The following is a 17,307-nucleotide window of genomic DNA, read 5'->3' as shown; positions in this document are numbered from 1 at the left end:
AAAAGAACTGACTGAGTGACTGAGATGAATAACTTGATCTGGACTAAGAGTAAGAGTCTGGCAGCCACAACATATTATCCAAACTGAAGTGTTTCATTTCTCTCTGTCTAGAAATGAAAGTCTCTTATAAACTGTCTCAGATGTAGTCTCCAGTTGTACTGTAGTATCACTTCGAACGGTGCCATGAAGCTTGATCTGGGTCATGGGTCGGATGTTAATCAGCTTTTTATTTCAAGGATTTGCATTTTGTGTTGTGAAGTCAAAAGCAGTGAATCACGAGTTGTGTTTTAGCACGAAATGATCGAGATCATGAGCTGATCTGCATATCACACGCTGTTTGGGCCTAATTGATGGTTTGCGAGTCGATTAACACCATGACTGTGGAGTGAAAGGAGATTAGTGAGTTGTTAATGTTACTTGAGGAACAGCAGCGACGCATCGCTCAGAATGCAGACTAAAAACAGAAATCTTACCGGATATTTGTCCAGTGGATCAATGAGCAGGGCGTCTCCAAAGATGGTCCTGCAGTACTCTGCCATCTTGGCCTGCTGTTTGGCCCTGATAGGACAAGAGACATAGGTTAGTCTCTGATTTACTTTGACCTGCCACAATGGGACAGAGCCCTTCAATCACCCACGGCCATTTTTACGACAAATGTTTCATCAGAAGCCTTGAATTTGAATGAGATAAAGTAGTTGATCTGAATCCATGTACTGACAAACAGACCCATAGGTGACCGTGACTTACGAATCAACATGGTTTTCAAAGGAAAGGATGACGGGGTACTGCGAGGTCTTGAAAGCACTCTCTGCTATCGCTTCAATCACCTCCTGCAGTCAGGGAAAGAACGAGAAAATTAAAAACTGAGCTAAATTTCTTATTCCATGGTATAATAAACATTTGCTCAGATTGTTAAGTGTTTCATGAGTGCTGACAACAAAAATACATTCTGGATTAAACAACAGAACTTTGCCTTGTTTGCAGAATAATAAAGCAAAGAGGGAGAAAATGTAATTATTTTAACAAAAACCCCAAAATACTCAAACAGGTTATGAATGCCAGTGTCCAACAGAACATGGAGACAGTTTTCTTCTGCCTTCTCCTGTTTGTAAAAATAAATAAAAACGTAGCGACTCCCACCTTGAAGGGGATCTCAGTGGTCATGGTGAACCCGTGGGTGATGTAGGGCTCCTCGTCTTGCGGTCGGCCCTTCCAGCAGTCCAGCTCCACACAGCGACAGCCGGTCAGAAGCACCTGCCTGTACATCTCCACTGAAGATAGACCAGTCAGCTGACCCACTGAAAACAGGCACACGGAAGGGAGGGAAAGGCGGTTTCAGATCCACGGCAGATTAACTATAAAGCTAGATGTCAATGTGAAGCATTAATCTTGCATGTGTGTGTCATTAGTTCGTAGACGTGTGCATTGTGTGAGCGTGCTTTTACCTGTGAGGTATGTGTTGTGTGAGGAGTTGATGAAGTAGTGCGACAGCGGTTGGTTCATATCATCGATGATATCCAGCCTCTCTGGAGGCACGATGCTGTTTTCCTCTCCACCCAGGTACCGACTGAAGGCCTGTAAACTGATCTGGTCTGCGAGAGAGACGGACAGAGAGGACAGAGCTCGTATACTTTAATAAAACAGTCCAACTTGTTTCTGACAGTTGGTTTAATTGGATTGACCAGCATCCATCTGCTCATGCCGGGCTGAATAATTGATTTGATTTGAAGGGCGAGGACGGGAAGATGATTAAAGTAATGTACGTCATTTGTTCTGCCAGTAAACTGGCAACAACGGCAAAACGGCTCCTGTTTTTAGGAGAGGCAGCAACAGACTGAGAGGGCAGGTCCGGGTTAGGTCTGAACACCGTGGGCTGGAGAGTGGATCATCTTACACATTTTGGCTTAACAGTGTCCTAGCACAGCTGCTTACGGTGGCCACGGCATTTGTTCCCAGGCTTGGTACATTTTATCCACAGATGACCACAGCAAAACACGTAGGGGGGACATTTAATCAGACCTGTGAACGATTCCCACATTCTGGATGTTTTACAACAGATATAAAATGGAAACAGAGCCTTGGTCAGATTATAGCCAAGATTTTTAGAGGTGGACAACCTGTTCTCCACTTTGCCGTAATAAAAGTCAAGGGAAATCAATTAAACCTATAAACCCATAATTATCTGAGTACGGCTGCTGCAGATAAACCTCGATTTAGAACAGATACAATCTACAAGAAGATACAGCAGCATGTACTCTGGATTATTGTTATATAGCAAAATGACATTATTTTCTCAGCCTTGAGTCTGTTTTATTGCCGTTGTCTGGTTCAGTACCCTGCTCTCTTCCTTAGAGAGGACCGCATGGTGTTTTGGAATCACAATAAAGGCAAAAGAAGCAGAGGCTGATTCATCTTCTCTGCAATAATTCAGTGCAGATGAAAATCACACTTTAAACTGTAAATAGAAAGATTTAAAAAAAAAAACAAAGCACACACAGAGTTACTAACCTCTCTCCAGCTGGCTGGTGTTGGTCTCATATTTCTCCATGATCTGTCGGACCTGCTCTCTTTTCAGCGGGGGGTACAGCACCTCGTTCAGTCTGGAATCTCGCTGCCTGCGGTTGATGAAGTCCATAAGTTGGTCCAAAGAGATGAACGGCTTCCTCTTGGAGCCACTGGAGCAAAGACAACAGTGTGTTGAAGAAAAGAGTGCGTGTACAGTCACTTAGGCAGAGGCTGTGAGTATTAATCTTAAAAATATAACCAGAGACTTGTCATGAAAGGATTCAGGCGAGAGGCTGAAGTTTTATTCTAGCGAGGAAAGGGAATACACATAGAAGGAAAATCACAGCGCACGTTTGTGAAAGTGTTATTAATGTGTCACATACCTTTCCTCAAAGATGCTTTGTATCTCAGGCCGGAGACAGAGGCTGTCGAGAAACTTCTGGAAGGCCTCCCACGTGAAATCGTCTGGCTTTATTCCCTCTGACTGCAGACAGAGAACACAGGGGATCGTGTAGAAAGATACGGAGGGAAAGAGAGAAAGAGAGAGAGAGAGAGAGAAAAAAATGACCAAACTGAGGATACAATGCAAAGTAGATGTTGGATCAAACATGCCACTGTGTCTGTAAAAATAATTCTGGCCACCACTACTGATCCCAAAGACATTAAACTCCTGCTTTGTTGTTGGATTTCCTAAAACACAAGTCGGACAAACTGCTGCTATTTCCTGTCGTCTGTTAGAGTGTTTCTGTTTTTTGTTAGATTTACAGATTTAAAGTCCCTGTGGGTCTGTGAAGAGGTCGAAACAATGACAGAGTGGCTCAGTAGTTGCAGAGATAGTTTGATCCTGTTAGTCAGTCAGTCTGCAGCCATCTGCCTCCAACTGCACACTGACACACAACTTACTGTTGGGTGCAAGCTTTAAAAAAACAAGTTATACTAATCTATAAGTTATTTTAAACTTTGAAGGCTGAAGATAAATATGCTTAAATAACACTGGTGACATTGTTGTCATGGTTGTGGCTTCCTACTGTGTGTCTTCTCCTCTGTAACCAGCAGGAGGCAACAGAGCACAGCAACACTAAGAGAAACGCTGACAGTGCTGTTTGCACAATCTGGCCTCTTATTCAAAAACGAAAAGTCTTGTGACTCCAAACTGATTTTAGGACAGATTGCACGGACTGAACAAGACACAAGAAACCTTGTTTTACCTACCAAACCACAAGGCTGTGGTACCTTACACTGCAAACACAAGAAGAAATTCTGACAATACAGTAGATGGAAAGTACAGAGCTAATGTTTTCATTGCACTCTCAGCTTTGACTGAACGAATGTAGCTGTGATTTTCAGTGTTCTATCAATATTTGCTCTTCCTGGGGATCAAAAATCCTACGAGCCCAAACTGATTTTTGAGTTTCAGTTTAGTTCACTGTGAACTAATTTACGTGGCCACGCTTCACAGATATTCTCTGATAGCTACAGTTTGAAAGACAAAGCATGTGACTCTTGTTGACAGTTAATTAAACCTGGAGCAAACAAAAAGTGTGAGGCCAGATACCAGTGGAGATGAGTTTGTCTTATAGCAGATGCCATGTTCCAAATGTATTTCTTTTAATTGATTATGATGTGGATGTTAAGTCAAACTAGATAAAAGTTGATGATGTTCTTCTTTTTCATGCAGTTTCAATGTCATCAAGAAGTTTTAGGGGGGAAATAGCTAACCTAACAAATTCCACCGACCAGTGCCTCTAAAGCTCATTAATTAACTTGCACAAATTGTGACTTTTGTTTACAGTTAATTACAAAACATTTTTTCATATTTTAAGGCTACTCTCCTGTAGGAGAGGACAGCATTTTTTTTACTCCTCTGCAAAGGCATGCAAGGAATGCTATGTAACACCCTAGGGTGAGAGACTGAATTGCAACTTTGTTATGTATATTGCTGTTGTCATGTATGAACCAACACAATGCACACACACGTCTTGAGTAACTCTGCGGTCAGTGATTGCTTTCGATGATTACCCTGTTGTTGACGAGGCCACACTGCTCCAGAGCCGTCTCCACTCTCTTTTTATCTGAAAACATCTTCAGAATACTGAAAGCCAGAGAGAGCGAGGAGAGATAACGGTCACTGTTCAGTTCAGAGTTTTTAATCAATGCTGAGGTTAGTGTTCTCAGTGTATAAATCAAATCAGAAGAGTGTGACAGGATCAGTGAGCAAAAAAAGTGCCAAACGTCAACGGGAAATAGAAATGAACTAGAGGTGAACTAAAGAGGAGACGAGAGAGAAAGTGGAAGAGAGACAGAGAAGAGGAAAAGAAAGAAGAAGTGAAGAGAAGTGGTGTTTAAAATTCTGTATAGAGTTTAGAAAGCGGTTGGTGTGTGTGGTGTGTGTGTTTCTCACTTCTTCACTGGAATTTTCCCGTCCTGATTCACCTGCACCTTTAACTTAGTGTAACTGAAACAGAGAGATGAGACGGAGAGAAACAGTCAGCGCATAAAAACAGTGATCTAAAATCTACAGCTGCCCAGTGTCAAGTTAAGACACATGACGTCTTACGCTTTGAGTAGGAAGGTGTTCCGCGATGCATTCTGGGAAAGTATGTTTGTGGCCAAAGTGAACAGCTCATCTGTCCAAATCTGGAAACACACACAGAGACGAGGGCGAGAGGATAAAGCAGGGTTGTTGGACTGTTCGTCTGATGTCAAAACTAAGAGAAACTGTTTCTATATACAATACACAACACACACTGACACACACTCTTTACAACTCCTAAACATGCACGCCTCTATGTCAACATCGCAAATGCAGTAATCAACATATGGCCTGAGGAAAGAAAGTCAACTAGGGCGAGGTAAGGAGGAGGAAAGGACATGAGTAAGACAGGAAGGAAGGAGGAGAAGAAGGAAGAAATATTATGCACAAGCGTAAGTCATTTGTGTAGATTATAGGATAGTGGTTTCCATGGTTACCTTGGCTGTATCTTCCTGCATGGCCTGGAAGTTGAGGAAGGAGATGTTGACCAGGTCGTTGCCATGGACGACAGTTACTAGTTTCCCTTCTACGTTGTCAGCCTTACCGAAGCCCAGCACCTCCCGCAGCTTCGGATCCTGACACACACACACACACACACTTGTATACTTGTGTGCTCTTTGGGACATTTTATAACACTAAATGTAAACATGACACACACAGTACATTGACCTTAACGTTCTACGTCCTTCATCCCACATCCGATCTTCGCCCATCTCTCTGTCTCCTGAGAACAGTTAATGTGATGCATGTGGCGTAGCAGTGTGATCTGATTACCCAAACGACTCTTTCCTCCTCCTTAGACCACTCTCTCTCTCTCCCACCAACTCGCTCCAACGCTCAATGTCTCTCTATCAGTTATACATTCTCTCCATCACACCCTCTCTATCATGTCTCTCTTTCATTTCAGTTAAATAAATTAACGTGGATGCCTGCCAGAGCAGTGGACAAAATGGACATTACCACTGAAAAGCAAGCAAGAGTTTAAGGGATCAGTTTACACAAATGACCAAAGGAAAAAAAGAGAAAAGAAAAAAACATCAACAGTGACCCGTCTCTCCAGAAGGTGTCAACGTAAGTAAAGATAATCCACAGACCTCACTGGGAACAAATTTCTTTGGAACTACTTTCTATCTGAGAAACAGTCCTTGTAAAACTGAGTGTTACACGGACTGAATTCAGATGTTGTTTTTGAACCTTTTGAACCTGCAACCTTAACATATCATCATCATACAAAGCTGATATGTGGAATTTGGTAACAAACAGTTGCTAATTTACACAACCAGCAGTTAAAGGAGCAGCATAAGCATTCACCCTGATCTAATGTTGGCTCTGATCTCTACCAGCTCCTGACGGAAACATCTGGCTCTGTAGCTGCTAAATGCTCCACTATGTTCACAAGCTCGTTGCCAGCATCCATCTGCAGATTTATCACCCTTTCATATTACACAGAGTTGTTTATTATCCATTGTTAATGTAAAAAATATTGATTGTAGCATTTTTAAAAAATGAATTTTTAATGCTGTGACTGCAGAAAACGTTGCATGGTGGTGGAGGAAGAAATCTCATCTCATGACCTGGGCAAACCAAACCAAAGCGACCTGCATCATAGATCAATATCACCTGTGGTAAGTGAAGAGTTTTTTTTTTTTTTTCTTTCATCATCACACAGCAGCAATAAAAGTCCCTTTTTACACAACACCGCTAAATGTTACACAGGCACTAAACAATAGTCATGAACATGCAGGTTTTGATATGCAGTGATGTTTTAGTGATGAAAAGCCATTTACTCATTTAATAAACAAAATTTTAGTGTTTATCACTTTAATTACAGATTCCTAAAATATAATTAAAGTAACACTGTAAAAGCACTTACGCTGCTGTTTACTGACCAGTTACTCAGTGCAGCAAACAGTCTTTTGTTATTTCTTTTACCAAACCAACCCACAAGCCCGCACTATGTCAACACATCCATATGTTTGTGCCGCTAATGCGCGGCTTTATATTAATGTCTCTGTCGGCCAGTTCTACGCTCTTACACAATGACTTCCTCGCCAACAGTCACTGGTTATATCACTTCCTGTCTGACAGCCCATCTGTCAGCAGGCTCATTAGTGCTCTGACACCTTTGCACCATCAGCTGACAGAGAGAACACACACACAGTGGACACACTCACATCTTTTGGTGACAGTCACACTTGAACATCACATTACTGGTCAGAGGACAAAGTTATCAACAGCAGGAGGTGACAGCTTCTTTCTCTCTCTCTCTCTCACACACACACACACACACACACACACACACACACACACACACACACACACACACACACACACACTTAAACACACACATTACCAACCTTTGGCTGTTTGGCGTACTTTCCTGTTCTGGTGTCCCTGATGGTGCTAATGTCCAGAATGTCCACCTCCTAGAAGACAGAGATGACAGAAGATGTCAGCTATCATCGCTTGTTGAGTAGAGGAGTGTGTTGAGGACAGAGATTCAGCATTAGAATTAATAATTATTACATGTGTCAATATATTATTTGGTGTATTACTCAATGTCCCTGTTGACAGGAAATAGGAAACAGTGAGATCATTCTAGGGTGGAAGAGTGGGTCACGTCCTGTTTAAAAATCATATGTGCACCATATTGTAGCCATGCTGCCATAGGGATGGTAGGTTGATTTTGTGGATTGAAGTGAAATGTCTTGACAAGCTTTGGATTGATTGCCATGAATGTCATTTAAAGAAAAAAAAAAAAAAAAAAAGAACAGAAAATCTACTTCAAGTTGACAAGAATGACCCTCCAGTCTTATGTCCATTATTTTCTGCTTTTTGTAATTTGTGTGAGAAGCAGAGACTGCAGATGAAACAAGAGTCTGTTTTTAGATGGATGGAGAAAAGACGAGGGGACTTGAATAAAGGCCTGTGTAGAAAAGAATTCCTCGGGCTAAAAGCGTATGCTCTGTCTAGTCTTTCTCCTCCTTCCATTAAATCCTCTTTTATTTATCTTTTATCAGACTTCCCTGGTTCTCTAGACATAAAACACAACCACTGACATATGAACTCTGTGTGTGTGTTTGTGTGAGACAACTGCACGCACACACACACACACACACGCACACGCACGCACACACAGTCACACATATCTTAGACATATCTCTGGAGCAAAATTGCATGACTGATACTGCAACAAAAATACACACATGAATGCATGCTCATACATGCAAACGAGCCAAAGGCGCGCGCGCACACACACACACACAGACGACAGCTCCCTCAACCAAGGATAATGCTGTCTGGTAGAAGAGACGTAAATGGCAGGGATGGACGGGAGGTGGAGAGTGTGGTCATAAACCCAGCCATAAACACAGAGGAGGATGCACTGTAAACATTTGTTTAGCCCTGCACTCATTCCTTAAGCCGCCTTACTTCATCCATGTTGCTCATCTTCCATTTTCTTTTCCTCCTCGTCTTTCTCTCCATCTCTTTGCGGCTTTGCTGTGGCATTTAATGCATTTTTAATACACAATTTACATTTTTTTCCCGTCTATCAGAAGATGTTTAATGAACATTAACTGTTTATGTTTCTCTTCCTGTTATTCTTTGTCCGAGTGTGTTTGTCAGTTTGTCGGACGTCTCCTCCCCCTTGTTTTATCCATGTTCTACCCATACTTCCTTTCCAAAAGCAACAACAAAGACAAACTCATAAAGTCACTATCCTTTGCTTAAGTATTTAAATTCACATCTTCCTCATTCCTTCTCTCATTTCATTCTAGCTGTGTGATGTCATCGCCCAGCAGGCTGTCCGCTCCCCCGGGATTGGCCACGAGCAGCAAAGGTCAGTAGTGTTGGACCAATTGGATTAAACTTTTTCTCAAACTTTGTCCTCTGATTGGCCAGTGGAGAGTAACTTACTTCCTGAGGGAATAAAGTGCTTCTGGGTCTGAAGGACTCACACACACGCACACACAAGCACACACACCTCCTCTCCCACAGGCCGTGGTTTCATTCTGCTATTGCCATGGTGACTCCTTGGAGACCACAGTAATGAGACTACAACTTTGACTGCCGCCTGTGACTGTGTGTGTGTCTGTGCGTGCATGTGTGTGTTTCTTTCACAGTTAACATTTTCTCACTGGATAGAAATGTAAAACAATCACACACACACACACACAGATGCAGCCATATGCTCACAAGCATATCCTTGACACACAGGTCCCAACTTGTGAAACATCCTGACCTGTTGAGCAAGATAGGGTGTGTGTGTATGTGTGTGTGTGTGTGTAGGTGTGCGCGTGTGTGTGGAGAAAAGCCTTGTAAGTCAGTGCATGACAGTGATAAAGAAGTGTGAGCAAGTCTTCATGAGCAAACCTTCACCCAAGGCGAGTACAAATGTGTCAGCATGCGATCAGAAAAGAGTGTGAACGTGAAGTGGAATGTGCGTGTTTTTGCACATCGCTGTGTATCTGAGCACACGATGTGGTGCGTGTGTGTCCGTGTGAAGGTCGGTCATCTCCGAGAGCGCATTCCTAACATATTCCGGCCTTCTGCTCAGTTAGCGTGTGTGTATCTGTGTGTTTCAGTGTGTAATATTTAGCCAGTCGCGGCAGCTGTAGCGCTCCATTCATCTCTGGGTGCAAAGACCCAAACACTGCTTACTCCATTTATCACTTCAGACTCAGCTGCAGGCTCATTACTGCTCCAAATGAGTCTGGGTGAGAGTTTTCCAGGAGTCATGTTGTGATAAAGTTATAGTTAGCTATATTTTACTTTAATCCTCTGTTTTTGGTGAACCTAAGAACTTTCCCTCAGTCGGCCTCGTGTATTTATGCCTCAGTTTGTGATTTCCTACATTTCCCAGAAAGCACTCCCACACCCCTTCTAGAGACTGTGACTTGCGAACGTGTTGCACTCAGCTGTGGATTACATCGACAGGTGATGGTGGAGTTTTTCCAGCTGAGAAATGCTGAGTCGCACCCTTTGCTCAAAACAAAGGGCGCGTCTTGCTGCAGTGCATTCAGCATTCAGGTCCGACTGAGCCCAGAAGAAGCTCATTCACCCTCTTTGATTCTAAGTGATATCAAAACCATTGAATTTTCTAAACCAACCACGGTAGCACTGATCGTATCTACTGTGGCCAAATAGTGTTGTCTATGTCTGTTATATAGTTATTATGAGAAAAACAATCTGAACATCTACAATTCAATGACAGCTGTGCAAACTCCACACTGCTTGGTCTGGATGGGAGAGTAGATTTTCTGCAGATGTTAATGGGAATGTTTTTTTCTTGGTTAATCTGCTGAATTAAATACCTGATAAATCCAGGTATGTGTACATGCACCCTATTATCCAGGTTTGAAACAAAGACTGGAAACCGGGTGGGAACAGGGAACCTGGCTCTGTCTGAAGGTAACAAAACTCACCTGCCAATACCTCTGGATCTTGCTTGTTTAATCTGTACTAAAACTGAGGTGTGAAAACAGAAAGTTGATCAGTCAGACTGATATGGCACCTTTCACACAAACGCAATGTAACACAATGAAAGAGCAATAAAAAACTTGAATTGATAAAACACTATCACAAATTTCATCATCTAATAAATCTCATAAATCTCAAATGCAGCTCTTTTTGGTTTTTATATGGATTAAATAAACAAGATGTATAACATGTAATGTTGTGAGCTTTGGAGGTGCTGGCAGACAGGTTTTGTAACTCTCACACAAAGCCAGGTTAACTGTTTCCCTCTTCTTCCAGCCCTGATAGTCAGCTAACTGGCTGCAGGCTGCAGACTCATATTTATCCGACAGACATGGGAGTGCTATTAATCTTCTCATCTTACTCTCTGCAAGAGAGTGAATAAGCGAATTTCCCAAAATGTTGGACTATTGCTTTGAATAACATTCTAACTTCTCACACAGTATCTTATAAAGTACCTAACTTTCTGCTGTTCTGCAGTTGTGTGCATAGGTGTTTTTGATCCAACAATAGTTATTAGGTTAGTCTATATTTAGGCACAAAACACAAGTACGGTAAATGTCACTGCACTTTGATTAGGCCTTCGTTGACTAACTCTTTTCCTTCCTTCATTTCTCTGATTGACTTTCCACTTCCCCTCCTCCCTCCTCCCCGGCCACTCTGCCCCATTCATTTTCTCAAGATTAGAAAAATATGAAAGGGCAACTAAACAATGAAGAGAGCACCACTCCTTTCCTGCGACGCGCACACACACATACACGTGTGTGTGTGTGTGTGTGTGTGTGTGTGTTTGAAAGATGACCACAGCTAAATATGTCTCAAATGACCAATTACCACTCCTGTCGAATGGCACACGATGACGGAATATAGAAAACTGATCCTCGTGAACACGCACGCTGCCAGGACAGCATACGTCTCCACCCTCGACCACTTGGCTGCGAACCAACTGGCCAATCAGAGCAGAGGAGAGGCAAGGACAGGAGAGGAGAGGAGAGGAGAAGCAGTCTTGACAGAAGAAGACTTTAAAGGACAGAAACATCGTAGAACTGGGACAAAGAGAACTTCAAACTGTTTTATGGCCGTGATGGGAGAGTTGGCAAGGTGTTTAGAGAAAGACACGGATGGAGACACTTAATACCCCTGTGAAGCACGGGACAGCTCTACAGCTCCGTCTGTGTCACCTCGTAACATTTCCTCCGTGTATATCAATAGGATGTCACCCTTTCTGCCCTCCCTCCTCTATCGCTCCCTCCTTTTATCTGTTTATCTCTCTCTCTTGCTCTTTGTCTTTTCCCCTCGCTCGGTTGTTTCATATTTCTGCGGTCTGGAGACAGCGAGAATGAAGAGAGCGTAAACACGAGAACAGAGCGAGTACATTAACGTTCACATTTTAGCCACTTAGCTGATAAACTGATCCGGAGTGATTTGTAATCAGTGAAATATTAGAATCTACAGAGAGAAGACGATGTGCGAAAAAAATGAAAAAAGAGAGAAAGCAACAATAAAACATGAAAGAGAAATGACATCCAAATGTCTGCGGCTGAAAAAAACATTGCCATTTATGAGAAGAAACATCAATAAAATGAGCACACACATAAACTAGAGTGTCATACCAAATATCTCAAAGGCAAATAAATACTGGCTGAACTGGGCCGAGCACACACACACACACACACAACAAAAATAGTTTCAGGAATCGTAAATCCTTCACAATACACAAACACACATAGATCAATGGGGGTGAACTTACAACACAAACCCACATGTGCAGCTGCCTGCAGCCCACTAACACACACACACACACACACACACACACACACACACACACACACACACACACACACACACACACACACACACAGAAAAATGATAAGTAGTCAGAGAAGGCAGAAAGAAAATACAGCTGTGTGAGTGTGTTGAGAACTAAGGGAAATACGCTTATTTGCTTTCTTGCCCAGAGTTAGATGAGAACACTGATAGACCCCCTCATTCCTGAATGGTAAATATGAGGCTGGAGACAGCAGCCATAGAGACTGGACGTAGCAACTGCAAATTGTCTGGCAACTTCACAGTAAACTCCAAGACTCCAGAAGTCACTGTCCAGGCCAAGAAACCAATCCAGCAGCTCCACATGAAAATGACAACCTGTTATTTTTACACTTTGGTTTGTCTACAAATTTAGATATAAGATATAACGACATCTTATTAGCAATGACGCTGTGTTCCCAGATCTTATTATTAGTGTTGACAGAGACCAAAAGTATAAAAATAAGACCCAAGGTGTGACACACACCCACACTGAAACATAAATTGTGGAGGAAGCATCTGCTTAAACAATGGATTCGATACCATGCAGTGTCTCGGTTCATCATACAGTGAAGAACTGAATTTCTATGCCGCGCGTGTGTATGTGTAAAATGAAGACTGCTCTGTCATGTGCACTAACAGATAATGTCAACAGAAAATAAAACATGTGACCAAGCGAAGTAAAGAAACCAAAAGAGAGGAGAAAGAGGGAGGAAGCTGTCACATTATCGACTGACACACTCAACTTCCCCTGCAAACCGCTCACTGGGTGTGTGCCCAAGAGTGACCTCCAGCGTGTGTGCGCGCGTGTGTGTGTGTGCGTGTGTGTGTGTGTGTGCGTGCGTGTGTGTGTGTGTTCAGTAAACCCTTGTTCCAAGTTAATTCCTAGTGGATGTTTGACTTGAGCCAGGGAGATAATCTCTATTAGATCTCTACTTATACCTGCCAACAATCATTCTATCAACAATTCAGCTCACTGTGTGTGTCGACATGCTTCTCAATCTGGCATGTCGACACACAAACGAGGACTCACACACCTTTTGTTACCTGTTCAGGTGGATGTGGTTGTAAAGACTCAAAGGAGTCCAGTTAACTTTTTAACTTTCGACAGACACAGACTAACTTTATTATTAGTATTCAGACAGATGGGAGACTGTAGAGAGAGAGCTGTAGCAACCTTCTCGTGTAACTCTCGGCAAGAAAGCGAATTTCACAAAATGTCCAATTTCTTTAACTAAACTATAAGTTAATCAAAAAATGATATATGTAGAGATTAATCAGTACGGAAAATTAAATAATAACCCTTGTTTAGCCCTATGTAAAACCCAAACCACTCACACTATTGACACTCTCTTCTTCTCATACTGGACTGACAGTTCAAATCACTTTCACACCTCCAGAAAATCCGGTTATAGAGAATGTGGAGACACTAGAGCAGCGCTTTTCTAAATAATCACAGCTAACACCTGACAGACTGGAGTGAGTGTTTGTTTGTGGTTTGTGTGTGTGTGTGTGTGTGTGTGTGTGTGTGTGTGTGTGTGTGTGTGTGTGTGTGTGTGTGTGTGTGTGTGTGTGTGTGTGTGTGTGTGTGTGTATCCTGCCCCTCAGTCTGTTCAAGGCATGTGAAATCAAATCCACACCATTAGAGGCTAAATTGGAGTTATGTGGTGACTCAATGACATCCCTGGGGGCAAGTGTCTAAAAGCCCAGGTGCTATTGACCTGCACACCTTACGGGAAAGAGGGAAGAAGGGAAAGGAGGAAGGAGAGAGCAGAATTCAGGGAAAAGGGGAAGAGGAATGGGACGAGTGGGAGGAGGAGGGGGGGAAGAGGAGGCAACAAAATTCCCCAGGACCCCCATCTCCCCGTCTGAGCAACTTCCTGCCCACTTTCCCACGCCAAGAGAGAGAATGAGGGAGATTAGAAGTGTTGTTGCAAGAAATTAAGGAGCAATGACTCTGGAGAGAGAGGACCATGTGAGAAAAAGCACTGATGAGAAGAAGAAGAGGAGGAAGGAGATGGGAGCAGAGGGAGAGGTGGGAAGAAGCAAGATGGAGAGAAAAATGGAGACAGAGCGGTGGAAGACAAAGAGCAAGAGAAGATGGAGAGCAGAGTGGGAGGAAATGTCATCCTTCAGTTTATATTAGAGGAACCGCTTTTGCCTCATCTCTCTGACGGCTACCAGCTGCCCCAAGATGGAGAGAAAAGGGGAAGGGAAAGAGGGGGAGAGAAAGACAAATTGAAGGTGGATTAGAAGCATAGAAACATGGCAACAGCCAACGGCAAAAGTGTGAAAGAGGGTGGCTAAAGTAAAACAGAGCGAGAGGGAGGATTATCCGTGGTGCCAGGTGCATTTCAACTCATCCCGCCGTGGCAGGTGAGGCTGCCGTCGGCCAGGATCAGCTCGACGGCACTAAAACAGACACTCCTCTTCGTTTATTGGAAACTACGTTTTAGCTGACAAGTCATCTGTGCTGGCAGCGACAGTGTGGAGAATTATTGCAGAACTGTTCTCAAACAGGGAAACAAGGTGCCATGAGTAATCTCTGGCCTGGGTAGCCCTGTTTGGCTGTGCAGTGGAGACCAGGCTTTACATGGTGCTGGTTTTTAAAACCGCATGAATCATCAAATCCCATGACATTCTTCTGTTCTGCGTCTCTTCTCTGTAACCCAGATATTTGCTTTCCAATGAAGAAAGTGTGAGAGGGAAATTTGAGTGACAAGAATAAAATTGGAAACCCCCAAAATTAGTGCAAGCACGTCGAAACAGTTCTATAACCCACAACAGAAAGCCAGTCGAAACAGCGAAAAATGAACTGAAGTAAACTGAAACTGAAATCCACTGTGATTCAAAGTTTAGCCTCTAGGAGGTAGCAAGGGAAGATTTTTTTCAGAAAAAGCAAAGGTTTTGACCTTCATATTTTTTAGATGTTATGTTTATGTAAATTTTAATTATTCATTTGTTTAATTTACCCCTCAGGGTTCAGGGTCTCACAGCAGGTATGGTCACCCTGTGCTCAAAAGCGACCACCACTTTATTAGATCTAATATTAGAACGATACTGGAAATCTACAAATTACAGAGGAAACTAATTTACACAGAAAACGTCTTATAATGCAGATGCTTCTATTGATGTTGACGTGTGTTGCATGATACGTTTAACATCCCATCATGCTCTCTGACATGTATAAAGACGTTGAGTTAGTTTACATCCACTTTGGATCTAGACATCAAGAGGCAATGATCTAATTGAAGAGATGTCCTCATCCACGGAGCATGATGAGTCACTTATTGGTTATTAGTATAAAGATGACATAAATCTGGCCTTAGTGTGTCTCAATCCAACTGGATTGCACTGAACACCTGAAGGAGATTTTGGACAGACATGTTGGCGCTGCAACGCCATCCTTCCAAAAGATTTTCCTCCATTTTGGTGTCTAATATTCATCCTGTAGACTTCAACCCCCCAACATCTGTCAGACACCTCAAACGTCTAATTTCGGTTGGAAATGTAAAAAGGAGGAGGAAAAACGTTTGACTCAAGGACAGAAAAAGGACACACACAGCAGGATTAGCAAGAGGGTGAAAACAGATGTTGAAACAGATGTGTGCATTTGGGATGTGCATGTGGAACCCACGGCCACTGGCATGCACTTTGTCTTTAGCATTTAGCCTCAGTCAGACTCGACGCACTAACCAACACTGATGTTGTATTATGGGATTGGTTCCCAAACTAATTACCGCGGGTCTTTAGGGGTCACTGAAGGGGTTACGGCTGGTCCTGAGGTGTGTCTACACTGGGCTCCTCCTGGACATGAGCAGCTTAGAAGTTTGGAAACAGGTGAAATATGCACTGTATAATCAAAGCTACCACGAAGACTGAGGCTCTCTTTGGACTGAGTAAATTATCAGTGTAGGAGTATATCTCTCCAAGGCGCTGCATCACACAGTATCAACCATGTTACACTAACACTCAACCTCGGCCTGTATGTTGTGTTAGTGACTCGATTTATGCCTGCAGAACAACTAGCATAAATCACAAGAGTGTAGCTGCGCCTCAGTTAGATAAAGTGAACTTGTTCGAGTGGAAATGCGATCGTGTTAATAACAGTTTTATCTCAAAGTTCAAAGAGTGGACAGATTTAAAAAGTCAGGAATGACAGAGAGAACGAAGAACAGTGAGTGACAGGGAAAGAAAAACAGTGCAGACTGGTGCGTGGTGGGGTGTGTCTCTCGTTTCACTGCCAAGCCACTGTGTGTGTGTGTGTGTGTGTGTGCGCGTGCGTGTGTGCGTGTGTCTGTCAGCGACAGTTGGTTGTTATCGCCACTGACTCAAGCATTATGGGAAATTCTGGGCTCTGAGTACACACACATGTGCGTGCACACACACACACACACACGTCAGAGGTCCTGTTAGCCGAACCTCTGAACATTACACAAAGATGGAGAGAGGGAGATAACTGAGAGAAAAGGGGGAGGAAAGGATGGAGGTGGCAGGGAGAGGAAGACGGACAGAGAGAGAGAGAGATGTGGAAGATTGTTATAGAAGGAGGGAGAAAGAAAATATCAGCTGACTGGTAGAGCAGGAAGAATATTGTCTCAGAAAAGGTTGGCAAATCCTCTTCTAAAGAAAAGGACAGAGACAGAGACAAATGAAAAACAATGGAAAAAAGAGAGCAGTAAAGAGATATTTAAAGGAAAATGTTAAACAAAGTGAGGACTTAGAAGAAGGTGACATGAAACAGACGAAGATAAGTGAATAGAAAGAAAATAGATGGGAGGTATATTTTCAGATTGAGACACACGAGGGGAAAGAAAGGGAAAGATAGAAACCAGATTTAAGGAGGAAAAGATCTGAAACGAGTGTAAGAGAAAAGGTGAGAAGAGGGAGACAGGTGATCCAAATAAAGTTGGACAAATGAGGCAAATAGACCAGTGATGGATGGAGCAAGGGAAAAAGCCGGAAGATGTTTCTCTGGGCTGCAT

At 42.8% G+C, this 17,307-nt stretch overlaps 1 protein-coding gene across 1 annotated transcript in view; it reads right to left on the bottom strand.

Annotated features, from left to right (window-relative positions):
• The window catches only part of plcb3 (phospholipase C, beta 3 (phosphatidylinositol-specific)), a 42,392-nt gene that overhangs the window by 8,257 nt on the left and 16,828 nt on the right, over positions 1 to 17,307 (bottom strand). Inside the window, exons 3-13 of the mRNA XM_041031070.1 lie at positions 7,396 to 7,464; positions 5,476 to 5,613; positions 5,063 to 5,142; positions 4,907 to 4,960; positions 4,525 to 4,597; positions 2,889 to 2,989; positions 2,509 to 2,675; positions 1,446 to 1,592; positions 1,141 to 1,298; positions 748 to 830; positions 474 to 558 (exon numbers count right to left, since the gene is read on the bottom strand). Of these exons, the coding sequence (XP_040887004.1) occupies positions 474 to 558; positions 748 to 830; positions 1,141 to 1,298; positions 1,446 to 1,592; positions 2,509 to 2,675; positions 2,889 to 2,989; positions 4,525 to 4,597; positions 4,907 to 4,960; positions 5,063 to 5,142; positions 5,476 to 5,613; positions 7,396 to 7,464 (1,155 nt within the window). The remainder of the gene's footprint in view (positions 1 to 473; positions 559 to 747; positions 831 to 1,140; positions 1,299 to 1,445; positions 1,593 to 2,508; positions 2,676 to 2,888; positions 2,990 to 4,524; positions 4,598 to 4,906; positions 4,961 to 5,062; positions 5,143 to 5,475; positions 5,614 to 7,395; positions 7,465 to 17,307) is intronic.

The sequence above is a fragment of the Toxotes jaculatrix genome, chromosome 23, assembly GCF_017976425.1.
Source record: "Toxotes jaculatrix isolate fToxJac2 chromosome 23, fToxJac2.pri, whole genome shotgun sequence".
In the NCBI taxonomy this organism is placed as follows: domain Eukaryota; kingdom Metazoa; phylum Chordata; class Actinopteri; family Toxotidae; genus Toxotes; species Toxotes jaculatrix.
The sequence above is the reverse complement of the archived record's forward strand: the minus strand, read 5'-3'. Positions and strand labels throughout refer to the sequence as shown.